This window comes from Festucalex cinctus, chromosome 7 (genome assembly GCF_051991245.1).
Source record: "Festucalex cinctus isolate MCC-2025b chromosome 7, RoL_Fcin_1.0, whole genome shotgun sequence".
Taxonomy (NCBI): Eukaryota; Metazoa; Chordata; class Actinopteri; order Syngnathiformes; family Syngnathidae; genus Festucalex; species Festucalex cinctus.
In genome coordinates this window covers 28,615,900-28,634,632 of record NC_135417.1, presented here as the reverse complement: position 1 = coordinate 28,634,632, position 18,733 = coordinate 28,615,900, and the positions used below count along the sequence as shown (strand labels likewise).

Genomic DNA, 18,733 nt, shown 5'->3' with positions numbered 1-18,733 from the left:
AGGGATATCGCTATGTGAAAGGTGTAGGATCTTTGCATTTTTACGACGTAGTCTATATCCTAAATAAATTCTTAAATGGTAGCTGATGCCTTATTACAAAAAGCGAGGGAACTGATTGTAAAGAAGGGAGATAGAATGGCAGATGACAAACTATGTCACTCTGAGCATAAATGTGAGAACGAAAACAATGCCACACCTACGAGTGTCACAGTTGACTACCTGTAAACTGATGATGAGTTTGATACAGTGACACTGCATATAACAATTATGGCAGAACAAATAGAGATGACAGAACTTTTGTTTTTCTTTAAAACTAAATAGGAAGAACTGTTTAACCTGCTTCCTTATGAATTTATCATTCATTCATTCATTCTGATGTTGGGTTTCTTGACAACATGTAAGTAAGTGGAAATCAGAGCAAACAGATCAGATATCATCTATGCTAAAGATGATTTATTGAAGTAAAATGCTGAATTGGAGATAAATTAGACTAGTGATTTAAGGACTCGCAAAGGGCAGGAGTGCTGATTGAAAATACTAAACATACTAACTGGAAATACATTATTAGATCATTTGGATTCTTGATGAAAATTTGAGGAATGAATAAGTACTATAACAGTACACCCAAATTGTATATTCTGGTCTAAATTTGCACTGGAAGGGAAATATACACACATATATATATATTGTTACTACAAGGATATTGTGAATGTCCCACAATACCCTCTCAAGCAATTAGAAATTGTTTGGGTACATTGGAAAGTCAGATTTTGACTTGCATGGACAAAATTCTTTTATGGCATGATAGAAAATTGAGCTGTGAAATGAAAACCAGCAACAACTTAAAAGAAAGAAGAAATTGGAGATTGATGTAAATAAAGGTGTATTACACTTTTGTGCAACAAGGGTGTAATATTTAGATTGTTTTGATTGTAAAGTGGTTATGATGGAGACCCAACGATAAAACGAAGTAATTTTGTCGGCCCTAAGATTTCAAAACAAATTACAAAATGATATCTTAAATTCCTGAGTGAAATTGTGACCTGTTATGAACTTTTGATGTTTGTGATTATGCTGTTTTAAAACGAAAACATGATTGATTGTTGGTGGTGATGGTGATGGTTGATTTGGCTGTGCAATTATACATGAATTGGGTGGATACTTAGGCTAGCAATGTTACTACTGAAATTGAATTGAGATACTGATAACAACGACAATGTTTGACAAATTTTAATAGATAGATGAATGTGAAAAATGCAGTTTGTGATTTAAATTGAACAATGATAGTAGTGGCTTTACGAAGATATTGGAAGGCCATTTGAACAGACAATTGATTGCTGACATGGTTATGAGTTTTGTTTAGAATGCATGAAGTAGAATTTAAGCCAGTATTTTATATTAATTGTGTACAAGATGATTGATATTCATGGTGGCTTTATTATTAACTACATATGGCTTTGGGAAAGATGTGTTACATTTAAACTTGATTATATGGTTGTAAACAATACAAGATGTAGTATGATACAATTAGTTTTGAAGAAATGATAGACTATTATTATGCTATGGGTAGACTATAAAATTCTACCCCTCCAAGACATGTAAACTACAGTGTTCTTTCGCAAATTAGGGCCAGAGCGGTGAAGGCTACAGGGTCCCAATTGTTTTAAATTCCATAGTTGTTTAAAAAAAAAAAAAAAAAGGAAAAAAAAAGAAAAAAAAAGTGCTGATTTTGTGGATTTTTGTACAGCTGTGTAATTTTTTGGAAGAGGAAAATGACTGTATGAAGGTTTACCCACTGATATACGAGGGAACACTGTAGTGGAAAAGAAAAAAATGAAAAATGAAAACCTTTTGTAAATATTATGAAATTATTTTAAATTGCATGCAGCATAAAATTATATGAAGTGGGTTGGATAATGATTTTGAGTTGTGAGCCATAAAAATGTCTCAAAAGGGGGGAGTTGGTAACAATACTGCAATACCGCATGTAAATTTTATATTTTTTATTTTTTAAGTTTTTATGTTTTTGGAATTTTGTTTTAGAATTTTGTTATACATGGAATTGATGTTTCTAATATTTTACAATTTTTGTTAGTGGCTATGGATTTTATGGAATTGAACAAAAAGTAAGACAATGTCAATATTTACAAGTACTGATTGATGGTCTTAAAAAATTTAACAATGAGTTGAAATTGTTCCAGGAAAACAACTGGATGTTATTATTATGGCAGAAGCATTGTGTGAACAGATCATGTCTCTATATGACGTACTAGTTATTTGGAGTAATGAATGAAAGTCACTTTATATGTTACATTGTTAAGGGAAAAAGAGAAACGAGAGAAAAATACATGATTAAAGCATGGAGATAAGATAATTGATGATTAAGTAATTTGGGAAATTGTAAAAGGAATAAGACAGTTAAGCTCGTTTGAAATTTCGTCTGGTAGACCATTTAAATTTGCCTATTGTAATAACCTGTTAAGCCGTACAGATGAAAGAAATTGATTTAAGTGACTATATGAGAAGATTGTTTAAATAATAGGGAAGTGAAAATGTTTAATCAAATGCCAGATGACTCTCTATCTCAGCAGGAAGGCAAGCCTCCCATCAAGGGTAGTGACTGACTTTGATTAAAGGTCAAGCCTAAGGTGGGAAGGCCCTTGTAAGTGTTGTTGGCCCCGAAGGTTGTGAAGATCGCTGAACGACTCTCCGAGATTCACCTATCACATGGCACAAAACAGGTACCATTGACTAACAGCTTGCCAGGTTGCGGAGCGAAGCCTGACTGAAGTGAGGTCAGAGGAGAAACAAGCAGCTTGACTAGCTGTTGAAAGTCTGACCAAGTAAGTCAGTGAAGAGGTTGGGAGCACATTGTTTGCTACCCTCAAAGTTCCCCCAACCGCTGTGAAGTCCAGGGCCTGTCTACTGTGCATGATGTGTCAGAAGGGACAATTCATGGAGACGAGTCCCTTTCCTGAATCAAATGGAGCGTAAGATGCGATCAGACGCAGTTGGGGCTGTCTTTTTGATTTTGATGTTTGTTTTTGGGGCCATCTTGAAGAGGAAGAGAGACAGCTGGTTGAATTATTAATGCTGAGAATTACATACAGAAGCATTGGATAATGTACACACATTAGAGCAACAACACATTGATTGCACTTTAAAGACGACACGTTGAATTATATTGTGCTTATGATAATTTTACTAATGTGGGGTTTTGTGATGGAAAGAGAAATGTTACGTCATGCTCTATGTGGTATTGATAGTGTTGACAAAGGACTTATTTGTGTAATGGGAAAAAATTGTGTTATGCACTGTGATGGTGATGTTTTGTTTTTTTTAACAAATACATGGTATGAGACTTTGAGCAAATATATAATAAATAGGGGGGAATGTTAGAGTTATTGTGTATATATTATTCTATATTTTCTCTTATTACATAGTTAATTGCCAACTATGTATTCAGTATTTCACTATGGGTTTGGAGCTGCTGCATGTGTATTCAACCTGAGGACACCTGGAATGTGGGAATGAAGAACGACAGCCTTCAAGGAATAGTGGTTGTAAAAGTTTTATGGTTAAAGGATATCCTCTGTATTTTACGACTGCTGGAGTTGCTGATCACATTGCTGCTATTTCCCATTTTCCTTAGAGGCAAGTGTATGGCCTATTGTGTCTGTTAGGGAATCCCAAATAAAAGAGGAGAAGTAGGGAGTTGTGTCAGAAGGGGCTGGGAGCTTGTGATCTGCGCACAACTCTCTGTCAGCTTCTCCTCGCGAGTAATCAAATCCTTGTGTCTTCTCATTCTTTCTTCTGTGTATTTTAAATGTTGCAGGTGTTGACTTGACAGAAATACAGCGTAAGGTGAAAGTAGAAGTGACAAAGGCCAAACAAGAGGCTTACGATGACTTGTATGCTAGGTTGGACAGTAAGGAGGGAGAGACTGATCTATACAGGTTGGCAAGGCAAAGAGATAGAGATGGGAAGGATGTGCATCAGGTTAGGGTAATAAAGGATAGGGATGGAAGAGTGTTGACAGATGCCAGCGGTGTGATGGGAAGATGGAAAGAGTACTTTGAAGAGTTGATGAATGAGGAAAATGAGAGAGAACGAAGAGTAGAAGGGGTGACTGTTGTGGACCAGGAAGTAGCAAAGATTAGTAAGGATGAAGTGAGAAGGGCATTGAAGAGGATGAAGAGTGGAAAGGCACTCGGTCCTGATGATATACCTGTGGAGGTATGGAAGTGTCTAGGAGAGGTAGCAGTAAAAATTCTGACTGGGTTGTTCAACAGGATCTTAGATATTGAGAAAATGCCTGAGGAATGGAGGAGAAGTGTGCTGGTGCCCATTTTTAAGAACAAGGGAGATGTGCAGAATTGTGGCAACTACAGAGGAATAAAGCTGATGAGCCACACAATGAAACTATGGGAAAGAGTAGTGGAAGCTAGAATGAGGGCAGATGTGAACATTTGTGAGCAGCAGTATGGTTTCATGCCAAAAAAAAAAAAAAAATAAAAAAAGAGTACGACAGATGCAGTATTTGCTTTGAGGATGTTGATTGAAAAGTACAGAGAAGGTCAGAAGGAGCTGCATTGTGTCTTTGTTGACCTGGAGAACGCTTATTACAGGGTGCCCAGAGAGGAACTGTGGTTTTGTATGAGGAAGTCTGGAGTGGCGGAGAAGTATGTTCAAGTGGTGCAGGACATGTATGAGGACTGTAAGACAGTGGTGAGGTGTGCTGTGTAGGTGTGACGGAGGAGTTCAAGGTGGAGGTGGGACTACATCAGGGATCAGCTCTGAGCCCCTTCTTGTTCGCAATGGTAATGGACAGGATGACAGATGAGGTTCGACAGGAATCCCCATGGACTATGATGTTTTCAGATGACATAGTGATCTGTAGTGAGAGCAGGGAACAGGTGGAGGAGAAGCTAGAAGCGTGGAGGTTTGCCCTGGAAAGGAGGGGAATGAAGGTTAGCCGTAGCAAGACGGAGTATCTGTGTGTGAATGAGAGGGACCCAAGTGGAAGAGTGAGGTTACAGGGAGAAGAAACCAAGAAGGTAGAGGAGTTTAAGTATTTAGGGTCAACAGTCCAGAGCAATGGAGAGTGTGGAATAGAAGTGAAGAAGCGTGTGCAGGCAGGCTGGAACGGGTGGAGAAAAGTGTCAGGTGTGATGTGTGATAGAAGAGTTTCAGCTAAAATGAAAGGAAAGGTTTTTAAAACTGTGATGAGACCAGCAATGTTGTTTGGTCTGGAGACAGTGCCACTGAGAAAAAGACAGGAGGCAGAGCTGGAGGTGGCAGAGATGAAGATGCTGAGATTCTCTTTGGGAGTGACCAGGTTAGATAGGATCAGGAATGAGTACATCAGAGGGACAGCACATGTTAGAAGCTTTGGAGATAAAGTCAGAGGCTAGACATAGATGGTTTGGACATGTCCAGAGGAGAGATAGTGACTATATTGGAAGAAGGATGCTGAGTTTTCAAATGCCAGGCAGAAGATCGAGAGGAAGACCAAAGAGGAGGTTTATGGATATAGTTAAAGAGGACATGAAGGTAGTTGGTGTGAGAGCAGAGGACGCAGAGGACAGAGTTAGATGGAGGCAACTGATTCGCTGTGGCGACCCCTGAAGGGAAAAGCCGAAAGAAGAAGAAGAAGAAGATCTGTACTTTTTACTCAATACATTTTCAAAACAAGTTTGTTACTTTTGTTTTAAATGCATGAAAACGATTAAAATACATGACCTGCAAAAACAAGCAGCCGTCAAGGTTTCCTTGGTCCACCAATCATATGAAGTGCTACACCTAGTCACCTACATTCCAGCTTGTGATTGGCTCTACATCAAGCTATCACATGACGTGCAATTGCTAGATTAGGACCCAGAAATATGAACACAATGCCCGCAACCACTACAGAGGATAATTTGAACAGTGAGTGAGTACCTTTACTAAAGTAGTTTTTTTAGACAAGTAATTGTACTTTTACTCAAGGAGAGAATGTCAATACTTTTCTCATCTCTTGTCCCCGGTCTCTCCAGTAGTGTCTGGTCTGCTGACCTGAGGCACCGGGCAGGAGCTCAGAGACAATTTAAAAGAGTTGAAGACATATTGTTTTAATTTACTTTGTAAATACAATTTAGTTGTCGTTTAGATTTTAGATTCCAAATTTGAACCATCTCCCCACTAGTCATCTTCTTGAAATCACTGTCACTCTCCTGCTGTTTTTGTACTCACGGATGCATCCGGGTATCTTGTTGTGGTTGCTCCAGGTCCCGTCTGGCTGGCAGACTGTTGTCGTTAACTCTTTGGAGGAAAGTCGGTAACCACTGTTGCAAAAGTAGGTCACCCGTGTGCCAACGGAATAATCAGCTGCGAGAACACCTCCGTTCACTGGCGCAGTGGGCACGCCACATGACACAGCTGCAGTAAACAAGAAGACATTTGTTAACAGACGTTTATCTCGCAGACACAGTCGAGATGGATTCTGCAGAGAGAAGTGTTGCACGGTGTACCGATACCAGTACTGCACCTTGATCAAAAACGGCTCGGTATCATTTTTATTTTTTTAGTACCTGTACTTAAAAAATAAATACAAGACAGCCCGCCAACTCTGTTTTATAGGCATGTACATGTATACGCATACACGCGTGCCTGTCTGTCTACCGAATCCGATATGTGGAAATCGCCTGCGGCACGCCTCTTTCGGCGTGTTTGCTAGAGGGCGCAGGAAGATGGCTTCATGCAGTGAACACTGAAGGGTTCGCTGGCTGTGCGCTCCTCATTGAGAAACGTGACACACTAATTAATTATCATATGGAACTTTTTTTCCTTACACTACGCCAACAGGTATTGTGCCAAAGTTGTACCCCCGTAAAAAAATGTGTATCCCCTCCATGCCGTGGGAGCACGCACGCAGAGTGGAAGCCATAATGGCAGTCTGCCTACGCATATTTTCAATAAACACATGAAGAACACGCGTGTGGTTTTCGATTTTCAGCTTTAGAAAAGTTTTGTAACAAGAGCAAATGTTTTTCGTGGAGAAAGAGAAGAAGAAGCACCAGTCACTCATGCCGTGGACTCAAGGTGCGTTCAGTGGAACAGGCACACAGTAGGAAATCACAGATATGCATAGAAAAAGCTCAGACGACTGACAGAGCGACATGTTGACACATTTTTCATTTTTAACACTTCCCTTAAAACTAGTGCTGTCAAACGATTAATATTTTTAATCTGATTAATCACACTTTTTAATTTTGATTAATCACGATTAATCAGCTAAATTACTTGCGTATTCGCGTAATATGAAATAAACACAAAATACCGTAATATTTTGACATTAACGCATTTTATTATTTGAATGTCATTTGCAAACATAGATTAAATGCATGTAATTGCATGCATTGCTTGTATTGCTCAAAACGTAACAGCATCGTATCAATTGGCTGCAATTCAGAAATTATTAATTAATTAAACGGAAATTACTTTTGTTTTATCTAAAGTCCCGTCGGTGTGTTTTTTAAAGCGAAATTTACCACCGAGCACATCAACTGGAGTCACCCCGCTCATCTTGGAACAACAGGCGTAGGAAATGTCGTGCATTGACCTAATCACTGACCTGCTCAGCCTTCAATGTAACCATCCGCGGTTAGGCTCAAGTGCAGTCAAAAAAATAGTGCGATTAATCTGCGTTAATACGTGATTAATGCGACAATTTTCTGTGAGTAATTAATCTAGAAATGCTTTAACTTTGACAGCCCTAGTCAAAATATAAATCAACTTTAGGGAATGTGACAATTACAATGGAGAACTTAAATGATGCTGAACAAGAAATTGTGCGCCATTGCCAAAAACAGGGGGTTTCAAGAGGAGATTATTGCTCTACAAAAGTGTGGACCAATAAGAAAAGGCAACAGCATATACAAACTTGATCCAGTACTACAGGACGGGATCCTGAGAGTCGGAGGAAGACTTAGAAGAGCTGCTATGCCAGAAGAGGCAAAACACCCAATCCTCCTAGCTAAATATTTCAGAGTTTCGGAACTGATTATCCAAGAAATCCACAGAGAAGTAGGTCACTGTGGCCACAATCATGTTGTGTCTAACATGCGTCAGAGATTTTGGATCCCAGAGGCAAATGCTGCAGTCAGAAAGCTATTGACCAAGTGTGTCATCTGTCGTAGACTACACGGAGCTGCTGGGCAACAACAGATGTCGGATCTGCCACGAGACAGAGTGCTGCCAGAGTAACCACCGTTCAGCAAGATTGGAGTTGACTATTTTGGCCCTTTTGAAGTCAAGCGTGGAAGAGGAACGGTCAAAAAGTATCTTCACTTGCTTTGAGCTGTACATTTGGAAGTGGCATCTTCTTTGGACACATACTCGTTTATCAACGCCTTGCGTCAATTCATCGCGAGGAGGGGCCAGGTCGAGGAGCTTCATTCAGATAATGGAACAAACTGTGTTGGAGCAGAGCGAGAGCTCAAGAAAGCTATGCAAGAATGGAACTTGTCCAAGATCGAGGGCGCTCTGTTACAGCGAGGCATTAAGTGGGTGTTTAACACTCCAGCTGCTTCTCATCATGGAGGAGTATGGGAGCGTTTAATTTGATCCATCAGGAAAGTCCTTAATGCTACTTTGCATACGCAACATTTAGATGAGGAGGGTGTTCAAACCTTTATGTGCAAAGCTGAAGCCATCTTTAATGGTCGTCCACTTACTACATCTTCCAATGATCCGAATAATCTTGAGACACTCACTCTGAATCACCTGTTGCTGCTGAAGACAAAGCCGTCTCTGCCTTTGGGGCTTTTTAGCGTTGATGATCTTTATGTTCGGAGAAGATGGAAGCAGGTTCAATACATGGCAGATCTTTTCTGGAAATGCTGGGTGAAGGAGTATCTGCCTGAGCTCCAATCACGTAAGAAGTGAAGTGAAGATTGTCGTGAAACTTCATGTCACCGTGGATATGTTCAGCGGGTTCCCCTGAAGACCAAGACTAGTGAACTGGAGAGACCTATCACCAAGATTTGTCTTCTTCTGGAGGCAATATAAACTGGACATCAATATCATTGGACTGTTATCCATACAGACTGTTGCAATTGTTTCTATGCATAGAGAACAATTAGGGGCCGCGTTATGAATGAGTCACAAGTTATGATGCTATTGTTCCTTTATGGTGATGTATGTTATTACTTATGCTGATGAATGTTGTGTTCAGTAAGAAGGTCAGTCAAGCAGTGTTGAGCGCTGGAGACACACGGTTTTCGTACCGTGTCTCACTGTATGGTTGTTTTGTTAGTAATTAAATCAATCTTAAAGACAAGAACGGACACAAGTGAATTACTAACAACTATGATAAAGTACAGTAGATGTGCGTAAGCCAGAAGCACCAACAGTTAGTTAATCATAGATAAAGCATGTTTCTGGAATGAATAATCAATCAGTAAGTAGTTAATAAACAGTCATAAATGTTTTACCCATCGTTAATAAGTTCATCTATAATATGCTTAATGACTGCATTTTCATACTTTATAAATGGTGGCTTCAGTATTTCTAGATTATGTATTGCATTATTTACTAAGCAGCTATTTAGGAATTATCAATAGTGTTTTAAGATCATTTAGAAACTGTATGTAAATGATTAACAAACAATTTGGATATACATGTAATGTCACGGTTAGTGTGTTAGTAGATGTTTTGTAAAAACTTACACATTTCTTTTCTAATAGATGTTCTAAAAACACTTAACATTAATTCATCAATTGAAGTAGTTACAAATCATTTACTGTTCATTAATAAAGTATTTTTTGTGAGCTCATCTAAAGTGACCACTATCTATGCCTTGTAAAACATAAATGAGATTTACAAGCTGACAATATCTCAATACCGACTCGTAAAAATCTGTTAGAAGACAAAAGGAAGGCACAACACGGGGATATAGAATATATTGCGTTCTTTATTTATTTATATTAACAACACCAACAGAGCAAGTTACAAGTAAAATTATTTAATGTAAATAAAATAAGAAGTTTCAATTAAAAAAAAAAAACTAGAAAATGCTTGTCATAGTTTAACATAAAGCAGGGGTGGCAAACTGCAGTCCTCGAGGGCCGGAGTCCTGCAGGTTTTATATATTTCCCTACTCGAAGTACAGCTGATCCCAACAGGCTCGTTATCAGGCTTCTGCAGAGCTTGCTGATAAGCTGATCATGAATCAGCTGTGTTGAAGAAGGGACATATCCAAAACCTGCAGGACTGCGGCCCTTCGAGGACCGGATCTTGTCACCTATGACATAAAGAAAACTCAATTTTTTTTGCAGCAGATAGGGGTGTGCGTGTGTGTGTGTGTGTGTGTGTATATCACGAGCGGGAAAAATCGGTCCTTGAGGGCCGGAGTCCTGCAGGTTTTTTTCATGTCTGTGAAAAAGTGTGTAAGACGTACTTATACGTCTTGGCGAGAGGGAGACTATGTTATAAAAGACATACTGACATGTCTTGGGTAATAAATGAGTTAAGGCAAATAAAAGTTTTTAAAAATCTGTGAGACCTTTTTCTTTCCAAATATCCCGTACTATAAAAGAGAAAACTGTGGCTAGTAATACGACACAGCTAATATATGTACAAATGTTCTTCCATGGCTAAATTTAGCTGTTACATTCGGAAATTACTGTACTTTTTTACAGCACTGTACATGTTCAACATTGGGATGAAGCCACAATTCTGGACTAATCCCAGTCTCAGCCTTTCAGCCATTCCACAAAACCATTCACATTATACATAGCGACACTCTTCTTATGCATAATATCAGAAGATTCAATTCACTTTAATCCATTATTCATTATATATTTTACTGTTCTGCATTCAGTCACACATGCAGTTGCTAAGAATATGCTTTTTTTCACAAGGGATGTATTACACATGCTACATACTGTATCCATAAATATGCAGTTCAATGGATGGTGTTCCCCAGTGCTGCTGTTTGCTGCAACGTGGGTTTGCGTCTGTACTTGAACATGTAATCAGGCACATGTAAATGCGGATATTCACATGCGCACATCAAACAACCCAATTATTTGAGTGGACAAAAAAATAGCAGTCAACTGTGCATGCCAATGGCCAGTTAGCCAAAGTAATATGAAGAGATAGAAATTAGAAGACTATGGGCGGATGAATTATTTTCCTTTCCAGCAGATAGAACTGTCTGACAATAAAATCGACAGATTCCAACCTCAAATTTTGCAGTCCCTCACAAACGTGTTGTGTAGGAGAAACAGAATTAGTATGAAGTTGGAAATGTGTTAAATGAGCTCACCTTGACAGGCGGGAACTGGTGCGTCCCAAGTGTAGTAGCCATAGGTGGTCTTCTTGCATATAGCTGTCCCCTTTCCTATCAGCTTGTACCCTTTGTCGCAGGCCCAGCGCACTGTGCTGTTAACATGACCCCCAGTTTGACTGACCACAAAACCATGTTGCGGAGAGTCAGGGGTACTGCAGTATATCGCTGTAGAGAATGGAAAAGTCAAACGAGATGTAGTTGGGGTTTGACAAGGCAAAGGAGTAGAGGAGAATGGATGTGAATGAAATGGAGAAGGGTAGACAGAGGAGACAAGCAGGCAATGGAGAAAAGAAATATGAAAAATTATGTAATCCCCAAAACCACTCAGTCTCTTCGCACAGGAGTTCAAATGAGTGTTGGCCAATCAAGTCAAAGGTGAGTGTTCTTTACAAAATGTATAACAATGTCTTGCTTTCATCGTAACACTCATCTATTAAATAAAACATAATGGAGACAGAGCGTGAAAAATGAATAGCTTTTGTGACTTTTTGCCATTATTATTGATGCATCTCAAATGGAAAAGGAGTCCCAATTGCTTAGCACCGCCTGAGTTATTAAACAGAAAATAATTTAAAGCCTTTTGAAATGAGTGCAAAACAACATGCAAGCCTGCCTGTAACTCTCTTAGATGGTAAAAGCAGCAGCTATTGTGTGCTGTCTGTGTTTCTCTGGAAGAAAATTTCAATAGTAACTAATCACATAATAGACTGATTGACTGGTTTATTGAACATATAAACAAATTACAAAATATAAATGTTGAAGAAAGAAAAGAATCATCAGTGATGCCATAGAGTAAGTGTTGTTTACATGTTCAAAGGGAGTAGGAAGAAGTCCATGAACTTAGGAGTCCTAGGAGTTATCTAGTTGACAAAGGACTATGCAATAAAGAAAGTTGATAAATATTTATCATTTAGCTGGCTCTTCATAGTAAAATACAAATAGCCAATGACGTGCAGTGAGCTCTATGCTTGATAGGCAGGCAGTCGTAAATTGAAACATACACACCAATTACAAATGTGTGTGTCGGCAGGCAAGTGTACAACATATTCTAGGGTGACCTTATTTTAATCGGGAAAAAAAGGACACTTAGGCCTAACTAATATACTTAAAAATGATACTGTTTACTCCAAGATACTATACATTCAAACTATTTTAATGCATGCCTCCTCCGTATTGTTAGAAACAAAATTTACTTGACAGACACAATGTTTTAAGCGCATTTTTTGCTCCGCAAACAAATTGGGATGCGCGAGCTTCGTGCCCTTCGCCTCCCGTGAGGCAGCTCATCACTTCTCCACTCAGCTAAAACTCTGAGCCACCGTTACAGCAGAGGACAATATTTGAACGCTAACTGATGTACGCAAATGTGGGTCTGCCCGTCGCGATAAACACGGTGCAGTTCACTCCGCCTCCCATTTGCCGCACAACGAAAACCAGACAATTTCATTCATTTCTAAAGACCCGTCCGGATGCCCGGAAAGGATGTAATAAAGTAGACATCTCCCAGTAAAACAGTCTAATTCCTTGCAAAATCAACTAGCAATAGCAATGTCAAACATCATGTAAAGTGAAACCATCCACAAAACCAGTATTTCCTTTTGCAGCATTCTTTGTGTAAAGTACAAATAATTCTCTTTCCCTTACTTTGCTGAAGATCAGGTAGCTAAGACGTTGGTCTCCCATCCTTCAAAAGATGACGTTTTTCCTCAACAGAAAGGCGTGAAAATAGTTTTATATTTTCCAGAGTGGTGTCATCTTACCGGTGTACTGTGCACTAAGTGTGTTTTGAATTCACAAATGCACTGTGCGAACGTATGTTCACATAGGAATAATACAGCTACGTAAAAAGGCTGCGTAGCAATTTGCCTATTTGCGTAAAGGACTTTTCTACTAGGAAACTGACTACGCATGCGCGAACACACATCGCTACTCAGAAAGGGTTGCTGGAGGCATCGGAGGCGTGTGCCTTCAGCAGGAGAAATTTTGCAGCATTTTTGCCTGCAGGACAGAAGAAGTCGTGAGTCCTTTTTAATAGAGCTATGAAAATCGCCAGATGTTACTTTCAAATCTATATAGGTAGTGTAGGCTATGTGAAATGCAAAAATAATTTTAATCAATAGAAGAAGCCAATTCATTTTCGTTTCATTTCAGCCTTGGTAAGGCACTGCCTACCTTGCCTGCCCTGACCGCACGTCACTGCAAATAGCCCATGGTATTTTAGTGTGTTATTGTCTTTTGGAGACAGAATATATTACACATTATTAATTAAAAGAGAAAATAGTCATAAACTGGATACATACTTTGATACTCACCAACATATCTGATGTGGAAGCCTCGTCGGTTGGTGCCATGGTCAGATGACCAGCGTAGCAGGAGTTGGTGGCCAGTGGTGGTCAGACTGAATGGCGTCTCAATGTCACCACTGAGTGATGCCAAGCTCTGGCTGTAGATATTTGGACCTGGGGAAAAAGAGAGGAACAGGCTCAAGAAGAAGAAGAAGAAAAAAAATAATCATAGCCCTACAGATGGTATTATGGGTTTTTTTTTTTTTTTTTTTTTGAAGGGATTGGGTGGCATTGCTTTATCAGTCAAAATCAGCAGTCAAATTGCTGTCATGCATAACATCATGAGACTTTGGCATTTACAAGCACAGCCATGGCAATTTTCCGCTACAACTTGGGCTCCCTGGTGTCTTGTGTAAACCCGACAGTCTCGAACTTGGTGGTTTAAATTGGACAGTGGTTATAAATTGGACTGGTAATTTGGTGCAGTTGTTCAATCCAGCTGGCTAAAGTAAAGCCTCTCCTTTTACAACAGCACTTGGAAACAGTAACCCATGCCTTTGTTATGTTGGCTGGATTACTGCAATGCACTTTAATTTGGAGTCAGTCAGGCCTCCCCCAAGCATCTCCAGCTGGTCCAAACGCTGCTGCTTGCCATCGAATTTGAGCTCGGAGGAGGGAGCACATAACTCCAATTCTAGACTTCACAAACAATTCTAGACTCCCTTCAGTCATGCCTGTACACTTTAGAGTTCATTTCAAGAATATTTTACTTGTTTTCTGTCATGTTGCTCCGTCTGCTCACAGCCATTGTCCAGTGTATCTACTGTTTTTCGCCTTCGCTACTTGTTATAGTCTAAGATTCTCGATTCTCGCCTACGTAAGTTTTGCTAAGTCTCTTTTTGTTCCCATTTTTATGTGCCGTGTTTCATAGCTATAGTAAGTTGTTGCTTTCTTGTGTTTGCGGTTTGTAGCCTTCGGGTCTTTTTGTGTTGTGTTAAATTCCCTCCTTGCATTTTGCAAGTACCTTTTGTTAACCTTTTTTTCTGGCTGTGTCCAGCGTTTTATGTTCATATTCACGTGTTTTGGTGAATAAAACCTCTCGCTTACTCCTCTGTGTTCTGTGATTCTGGGATCCAGTCTCCGGTCACACCGGAATCTTAACAGAACGACCCGACCATGGATCCTACAGAACACAAGGAGGTCCGTCACGCATTGGCCAGCCAAAATCGCCGAGTGAGTCAGCAGGAGTCCACCATCTCTGAGCTCAGGGAGATGGTCACCTTGCTGGCCCACCGGCTGGAGGAAGTCGGTGCCCGTGTTGGACAGTTGGGGGCTGGCGGCGGAACAGACGCCTCCGCTCCTGTAGGCCCGGCCAACCCACCGGTAACACTTAGGGAGCCGAATCTCGCACATCCGTCCCTCTATGGGGGGGAGCCTGGGGATTGCGGCACCTTTCTTCATCACTGCTCCCTAATTTTCGAACAACAGCCACTCACCTATCATAGCGACAACTCGCGAGTGGCCTTCGTTATGAGTCTTTTGACTGGCCGAGCGGCAACCTGGGCCATGGCCGTGAGCAACACTCGTCCGGACTTAAAGCGTCTTGTGCCCTGTTTTCTGCCGAGTTACGCCGCGTGTTTGACCATCCTATTAGAGCTAGGGAGGGCGGCAATCAGCTCGTGGACTGTACTCAGGGCCATCACTCCGTAGCTGACTATGCTATTACGTTCCGCTCGCTGGCCGCTGAGAGCTGCTTTAATGAGCCCTCCATGTGTGTTCTTTTCCGTCGTGTACTCAATTCTCGCGTTAAGGATGAACTGGCCTTACGGGACGAAACTGGAAGCCTGGAGGAGCTCATTGCTCTATCCATTCGCTTGGATAACAGGATTCGGGAGAGACAGCGGGAGAAGGACTTGGAACGTTCGTCTGGATCAGCCAACCCTGCCAGGCATGGACATGTTGGTGACGTCGGCTCTCAGGTTGTTGCTGCAGCCCCAGCGTGGGCACTCCCCGAGGTGGGGCAGGAACCCATGCAACTGGGAGCTGGCCGGCTTCGGGCTGAGGAGAGGAGGCGCCGGGCCCGATCTGGAGCATTCTACTACTGCGGACTGCGGGGCCATCTGGTGGCACAGTGTCCTCAGCTGTCGGCTCGTCACCCCACACGACTGGTCAGGATGGGCAGTCAGCAGGCTACAGACGGACCCACGTTAACCATAGTTTCACACACCACAACACCGCGTGAGTACAACCGTGCTGCCTCAATCACGCATTCCTCCGAGACTAAGAGACTTGAGCTCCCGGGAGAGGTCACATTTAATTGTAAAAGAATTAAGGTGGTGGCCCTGGTCGATTCCGGGGCAGACGATAATTTTGTTGATCCAAGTGTAATAGCGGCCCTGGGTTACGAGCCTACAGCCCTACCGAAGGAACGTAGGGTTTACGACCTCAACGGGCGCCTTCTGGGGGTAGTAACTCACACCACTGAGTCTTTGAGTTTACGTCTTTTAGGTAACCATGTCGAGTCTCTCAGTTTTTTGATTATGTCGTCACGATCGGCACCAGTGGTGTTGGGCTTGCCTTGGCTAAAGTTTCATATCACTCCGAGATTAATTGGGCTAAGCCCTCACTTGAAAACTGGAGTGTTTACTGTCACGCACATTGCCTGCGGGCTGCTGAGGGGGGCAGTTGTCTGCCTGCTATTTCCTCAGAGGAAACTCTTTGTCTAGACAACGTACCACCCGAATACCATGATTTGGGTAAAGTCTTCAGTAAAGAGAGGACACAGACGTTACCGCCCCATCGCCCCTACGATTGTGCTATTGATTTAATCCCTAATATGCCACTTCCTGGTTCCCGGCTGTACCCTGTTTCCCAACCTGAGCAGGCAGCCCTCCGGGAGTATATTTCAAGCGCACTGGCTGCAGGGCATATACGGCCATCCACCTCCCCTAAGGGAGTGGGGTTCTTTTTTGTTGATAAGAAGGATAAATCACTTCGCCCCTGTGTAGATTATCGTGGCCTCAACGAAATAACTGGAAAGAATAAGTACCCGTTACCGTTGCTGGATTCAGCTTTCGCTTCCCTCCAAGCCGCCAAAATATTCTCAAAATTAGACTTGCGTAGTGCCTACCACCTTATCCGCGTCAGGGAGGGGGATGAGTGGAAAACTGCCTTTAAGACTCCCCTGGGTCACTTTGAATACTTGGTGATGCCTTTCGGGCTAACTAATGCTCCGGGAGTCTTTCAATGTTTCGTGAACGATGTGTTACGCGATATGATTAATGTATTTTGTTTTGTCTATTTGGATGATATCCTAATCTACTCCTGCGATCTGAAGGAACACCAACAACACGTTAGACTGATTCTCCAACGCCTGCTAGCTAACAGTCTATACGTTAAAGCTGAAAAGTGCGACTTCCATTCATCCTCCGTACAATTTTTGGGGTTTGTGGTGGAGGATGGCCAAATACGGGCTGATGCTGGGAAGATTCGCACTGTGCTCGAGTGGCCAAGACCAACCTCGAGGAAGCAGTTGCAGAGATTCTTAGGGTTCGCGAACTTCTACCGTCGGTTCATCCGCAATTATAGCCAGAAGGTTAGACCTCTTACTAGGTTAACATCTCCTAAGCTTCGCTTTGCTTGGTTAGACTCGGCAGAGGAGGCTTTTAATGATTTGAAGAGGGCATTTACCTGCCCGCCTGTTTTGCGTCACCCTGACCCTCTTCTTCCTTTTGTGCTTGAGGTGGACGCATCGGATTCAGGATTGGGGGCTGTGCTCTCTCAGCGGTCTCCGGTCGACCAGGTGCTCCACCCCTGTGCCTTTTTCTCCAGAAGTTTGACACCCGCCGAAGCAAACTACGATGTGGGAAACCGTGAACTTCTGGCCATAGTCGCTGCACATCAGGAATGGCGTCACCTTTTGGAAGGAGCTAAGGAGCCATTCACCGTGTTCACAGACCACCGTAACCTGGAATATCTGCGAACAGCCAAGCGGATGAATCCCCGACAGGCCAGGTGGGCGCTTCTTTTCACACTCTTTGACTTTGTTATCACTTACAGACAGGGCACTAAAAACAAGAAGCCAGACACCCTCTCCAGGATGTTTGACTCTAGCCGTGGAGAGGCTACTGAGGATGAGACTATCCTTCCGGCCCACTGCGTGGTGGGGGCGCTGCGCTGGAGGATTGAGGAAAAGGTGGTGGAGGCTCTACGTGACTTGCCTGTGCCTGCGGAATGCCCAGCAGGTCTACTCTTTGTTCCTGACGTACTAAGACGAGAGGTCCTGCAGGTGGGGCACGAGTCGAGGGTGGCCTGTCATCCTGGAGCGACTCGTACGCAAGAGGTTATTTCCCAAAGATTCTGGTGGCCCTCTCTCAGACCAGGACGTTCTGGACTACGTTAAGGCATGCGCCGCCTGCGCATGTGGAAAGGCTTCTCAGCAGCCTCCGTCGGGCTGCTCCACCCCCTGCCAGTGCCGTCTCGACCTTGGTCACACATTGCTCTGGATTTTGTGACTGGCCTCCCGGTCTCCCGGGGATCTTCCGTGGTCCTGACTATTGTGGACAGATTCTCTAAGTCAGCTCATTTCGTCGCTTTGCCCCGGCTGCCATCCACTTTGGAGACCTCGCGTTTACTGGTGAAGCACGTTTTCCGTCTGCATGGCATACCACAGGATATTGTGTCAGATCGTGGACCACAGGTTGTTTCTCAAGTTTGGAAAAGGTTCTGCAAGTCCCTGGGGGCCACCACCAGCCTGTCATCTGGATACCACCCGCAATCCAATGGACAAACTGAGAGGACCAACCAAGACCTCGAAGCGGCGTTGCGGTGGTTATGCCAGTATAATCCCACTACTTGGACAATTCATTTGCCTTGGATTGAATACGCCCACAACACTCTGGTTTCCTCTGCCACTGGTCAATCTCCCTTCTATGTTGCCCATGGCTATCAGCCTCCGCTGTTCCCTTCACAAGAAGGGCAGGTGGTCCTTCCCTAGATTCAATTGCACCTGAAGCGAGCCCATCGGGTTTGGCGGGAGGCCCGTGCGGCTCTCTCTCGCACTGCTCAGCGCAACCGCCAGGTGGCGGATCGTCGCCGTCGACCGGCCCCTGTCTAC

The 18,733-nt window shown here is 42.5% G+C and overlaps 1 protein-coding gene across 5 annotated transcripts in view; it reads right to left on the bottom strand.

The window, feature by feature from the left end:
* Positions 1 to 18,733, bottom strand: part of LOC144021954 (CUB and sushi domain-containing protein 3-like) — a 1,200,535-nt gene that overhangs the window by 263,528 nt on the left and 918,274 nt on the right. For 4 of the 5 annotated variants that reach the window (XM_077526258.1, XM_077526261.1, XM_077526259.1 and 1 more), the window contains exons 48-50: positions 13,633 to 13,791; positions 11,309 to 11,497; positions 6,232 to 6,417 (exon numbers count right to left, since the gene is read on the bottom strand). In XM_077526258.1, coding sequence (XP_077382384.1) covers positions 6,232 to 6,417; positions 11,309 to 11,497; positions 13,633 to 13,791 — 534 coding nt within the window. The remainder of the gene's footprint in view (positions 1 to 6,231; positions 6,418 to 11,308; positions 11,498 to 13,632; positions 13,792 to 18,733) is intronic. The other variant, XM_077526260.1, reaches the window with a different exon arrangement.